The sequence below is a fragment of the Pistacia vera genome, unplaced genomic scaffold, assembly GCF_008641045.1.
Source record: "Pistacia vera cultivar Batoury unplaced genomic scaffold, PisVer_v2 Contig153, whole genome shotgun sequence".
Taxonomy (NCBI): Eukaryota; Viridiplantae; Streptophyta; class Magnoliopsida; order Sapindales; family Anacardiaceae; genus Pistacia; species Pistacia vera.
Window position 1 is genome coordinate 829,056 of NW_022195608.1, and position 5,163 is coordinate 834,218.

At 35.7% G+C, this 5,163-nt stretch overlaps 1 protein-coding gene across 1 annotated transcript; it reads right to left on the reverse strand.

Moving 5' to 3' along the window:
* On the reverse strand, positions 1-1,479 carry LOC116124563. The gene is made up of 4 exons (XM_031410283.1): positions 826-1,479; positions 658-726; positions 249-521; positions 1-177 (listed from the first exon to the last, which is right to left on the reverse strand). Exons 1-4 carry the CDS (start codon positions 1,477-1,479, stop codon positions 1-3), a joined length of 1,173 nt encoding a protein of 390 aa, XP_031266143.1.
* Positions 1,480-5,163: the final 3,684 nt, after the last annotated feature.

Consider the following 5,163-nt stretch of genomic DNA (forward strand, 5'->3'; position numbering starts at 1 on the left):
TCATAAGACAAATATCTGCCAATCTCCAAATTCATTTTTCTTCTGCGCGTAGTAATATGGCGGGGGTATATCTTCCTCAATGCCAAGTGGATTGTTCTCATAGCTAAACCCAGGGGCAAGTTTTGGATTGACTAGCATTGCCTTGTGCTCATTTGATTTTAGGTATTTCTCAGCAATCTAGTTCGTGAACACTATTGTATAGGTGATTTATACATCCTTTGGAAATGCTGCTGTGGCATTTCCTTTACCATATGCCCAAGTGGAACAGTGAGGAAACTGAATAACAAATCAACGAAATCTTCCCCTGCTTCTGCATAGCAAACCATCTTCCAGGATTTGCTAGTTATAAAGTTGACATGAATTTTCTTATTCACCTTTGATGCTGGTTCTTCCATTCTAGATTTGACATAGTCGCCCTGATGAAAATCTTCTTTGTCCAATTCATTTACTAGACTATTCTTCAACAAAGTTTCTGTCAAAGGTGTCTCTGATACTAGAGAGAACTTGAGCAAAGTCAAAACCTGAAACAATCCATTAGGTCACAAAACTATGATAAACGAATTGATATCTATTTTTTTTTTCCTTTTTCTGCTCTATACTCTGCTATTAGTTAACTTCTGATATTGTCTTGCTTTTTTGCATAACATTTTTATTTACTTCTAAAAGAATAAACAGGATTTTAGGTGAATTATTTCCAGCAAAGTGATCATCGTGAGGATGAACAAGCTGCTATATTATGTAGAAATAGATGGATAAGTTAAAAAGTACTACAATTCTAGGGGGAATCAGTACTGAATCTCATAAAACAGCGTGAACAATAGTTACCTCATCTACACCTATGTCGAAATTACGTTCCTCAATGGTGCTCCAGTCCGAGCCAATTAGCTTGGAAAGTAAAGAAAGGCGAGATTCAGTACATGAGGGCAATACTTGCAATTCATCACTTATTATAAATCTCGTTTGCTCTCTGACAAACACCACATTATAATCGTATAGGGTACATGATGGCAATAGCTCAGCTACTTTAGTCTCCAACAGATGAACCTCGCGATTTATGTGCTCTCGGCAATCGCAAATGGCATCGCTGTAGGGACTCAATAACTTGTAGCCAGAAAGGGTGCATAATTTGTTACAACAAAGAAAGTACTTCAGGGTTTGACCATCATCAATCTTCAATTTCAGTTTCTCACATTGAGCTGCAGATCCATTTCTGGGATACAGCAACATGTTCTTGCATACTGCAGTTTGAAATTGCTGCACACCAAGATTCTCAACACTTTCATACAAATTTTTAAGGCAACCTAACCCCAAGCTTGGTGGCTGCTTACGGATGAGCCTGATGATTGTACCCATTGGCATTGTCAAGAAACTGAAGAGAACATCAATAAAGTCCTTATCTGATTCAACAAAAACAATTTTGTTCTTCTCCTTGTCCACCCAAGCCCTAAAACTAATAGCATTTGTTTCTTTCTTATCCATTGACATAGGATTTCAGTTCTTCTATTTGTTAAAACGTTAATCATTAATTACTCATCCCAGCATGAAGCTTGCGTTCCATACACTTCAAGAACTGAAAAATTTCAAGAAACCCTCATTAAAATAAACAAGCCGTAAAATTCCTCAAGTTTAGAGCTTTTTGGGGTTGTTATAACAGTAAAAACAGTCCAACCAATAAACTAGCCAACAAAAGCAGAAAAGCAATCACTGTACCAATCATCAAAGCGCATAAGTTAGCTCAAGCACTACAGTTCTATCATTATAATTAACTAATGATTTGTGATGAAAATAAGGTACCTGATGATGATCACCAAATGAAACCAGTTTATTGCTCAAGCCTCAACAGACTGCTACTAAGAATGTCGAGAAAGAATGTGAAGAAGGGAAGAACAAGGAGCATCCGTACGTACGTGCACTTGTGGTTTAGTATCTTTCAGAGTCTTTTATGGAAGAAAGAATCGAATTTTTAATGGAGAAGGCATTGATAGTGTCCCAGGATTGAGTTGACTTGGGCCTTTCCCTATCATAGAAAATATCACCCAAAACCCTTGACGTCTCTCAATACTTTTACCTCCTCTGACATTTGAAAAATTAGCATTTACATCCCCTTGACCAGGACCACTTATGGTCAACACAATCTAAGAAAGTGAAATCACATAACTGCCCCTCCAGTTAAACAAGTTGTCCCATCAACATAAAGCCTATATTAATACCAAAATCCACCAAACATCGATAAAATCTCAATTGATGTCAAACCATAAACCAAAGGGTAGAAAAAGCGACGACCCCAAGGAGTGTAGTGGTGCCGACGATACACTATCACTTATAATTGTTCAACTACGAAGTTTCATGTCTCTCTTGATTTCGGGGAAGATTTCGATGACTTCATCCTCACTTGTAGCTCTTCAACTACGAAGTTTTGTGTCTTTCTTAATTTTTTACAGAGATTTCAACGACTTCCTTTATCGGTGGTCGCAAATGATCAATGTCGGAAGGTACATATATGCTACTAATGCTAAGTAAGTAAGATTAGATTTTTATCCTTATGTTGAAATGAATTAAGATTCCTTTTTGGTTTAAATTTCATTTGATTTTATTATATTATAATATATAACTATTACGAAATTAAACTAAATGATGGTGGTGATTAGTTAGATGGGGATAAACAAAATTTACTTTTAGGTATGCTTGCTTCATCCTTACAAGTAGGGTGATTGGGTCCAGGTAAACGCCCTTTTTCCAAGGAACCGGAATCGAAACCAAAACCAACCGGTTTTCCGGTTTTGGTTTCAGGTACTTGGGAAAATTTTGAGTACCCCATACTATTCACAAAAATGACAAATACACCTTATAAAAGTTACATATACATCTCTAATAGTTTACAAAAAATAGAAATATACCCTAGGTACCCATTGGTTCCACCCTGGGTACTTGGACCTCGATTTCAGTTTTAATTATGACCACCGATGCGGTTCCACCAAATTTGAAATTGAAACCAACTTTTTCTATGTCGGTTTCGATTGAACCCTAGATACTGGTCGGTTTCGGTTCTACCTGGATTTCATGCTCACCCCAACTGACAAGTTTCAGTTACAATAATCTTGATTATTGGGGTAATTAACATGTTGACTAATATTATTTATCAACTTTCATGTATGAGAATTTTGTGTGTTATATTAAATATAATAAACATTGGAATTTAATTCAATGCATTGGCTGTATAGATTCATAGGATATCTTAAGATTAAAGGAAAATATTTGAATTAAATTGAATATATATAGCCGATTAACGACGTCGTATGGCGTTAACAACAAGAATTGAATCACAGAATACGTAATTAATTAATTAATTTAATTAATCCATGTTTTCAGCAATTTCTATATAACCAGTTAAGCCTTTCTGTTTGGCTTCACTGTACTCCCTAAAAAAAAAAAAAAATAAGGATTCAGGAGCTTCGCTTTAGCTTCTCGAACATTCCCGCCAGACTCGTAAGGAGTAAGAACTATTGCTCCCAAAATCACTAGTTTGTTATTTTTTCGCTAATGTGCACGGTACATTTCTGATCGCTTAAACCCTAAGAAACTTTGTTTTAATTTAATTAATTTATTTGTTTTCCAGTTTTGCAGGTATGTTTGGTTAGGGTTTTAAAGTGCTGATAATTGAAACACTGAAGAGGAGATTTTAGGTACAGGATTTATGTGCAGTTCAGCATTGGACTATGTTTTTAAAATTAAATGACAATTAATTGATAAATTTTCGGACTGTGTTTGGCTTTAATTTTATTTATTTATTTTTCTGTTTGTTGTTGCTGTTGATGAGTTTTGGGAACTTAGAAGTGTCATATTATTGGTTGTACAGGAGTATGAGATGAGTGTTGATGAAGTTAAATTGTGCATCTCTGGGTTGTCAGTCTTTGTTGCCTGTTTGTTTGGTTTTAGTGCACGTTAATTACTTGTTTGTTTGGTAATTTATCTGCATTGTTGAAATATGCTGTTACAGACATATTGTGTTGTTTGATTTCCGAGAGACTCTGCTGGAGAGTGAAGGTCTAGGCTAGATCCAATTTTCCAGACATCTCTTTGATGTATGCCCTGATTTCAGTCGCAAGATCAGTCGATGGTAAGTTGGCTGCCACTTCTGATGAAACGCAATTTCCGATCCATGAACGAATAAGAATATTGCAGCGGTTCCAATGGCAGCAAAGGTGGTTGTTGGTGGGTGGTGGAGTGGTTGTGCCGTCGATGAAGCTCTCTTTATCCTTTGTGATAAGAGCCCGACGGAAATCTTTGGCCCAAGTGGCATAATTCTCAGATCCCATCAAAAGTTTGGCCCAAGTATTTCTCAGCATCGAGTTCCTGAACACTATTATACAGGTTAGTTAAGGATCCTTTTGAAATGCTACTTGCATTTCTTTTATTATATAACCAAGTGGAACAGTTAGGAAACTGGAGATTGCTTCGGCATAACAAACCATTTTCTTGGATTTGCTGACCATGGCTTTACATGTATCTTCCCCTCCACATTTGGTTCTGGTTCTTCTACTGTAGTTTCAACATAGATGTTCTGATAAAAATCTTCTTTGTCGAACTCTGGTACTGAATTTTGTTCAACAAAGTTTCTGTCAAAGGTTTCTTTGAAACGAGTGAGAACTTGAGCAATGTGAGAACCTAAAAGAAGGCATCAGGTCACAAACACAGCCACAGTTCAGCTATCTCATAAATTGTGAAATTATTAATCATATTCAGAGAGATGATACTAGATCAAATTCAAAAGCCCTACTTTTTGCCAATTATAACTGTTGGTTAGTTAGGTTCTGATATTTTTATTGGTTAGTTAGCTTCTGATATTTTTACCTTGACTGTGAAACATAGTTCTTTCCTTTATTCTTTTGATCCCCATCATTTACTTCTAAAAAAGCAAACTGCATTGAAGGTGAATTATTTCCGGGAGATATTCATCATGAGTACAAATTGGTTTCTTCATGTACTAAGTTTGATCATACAAAACAATTCATAACTACAAATAGTGGTAGAATCTGATAAAATTATTAAATTTTAGAATCAGATTGAAATAGTTACCTCATCTACTTCTATGTTTTGCTAAAACACCTTAGCCAGAATAAAAGTTTAAATTTTAACAAAAACACTTACATCCACCCAAGTCAT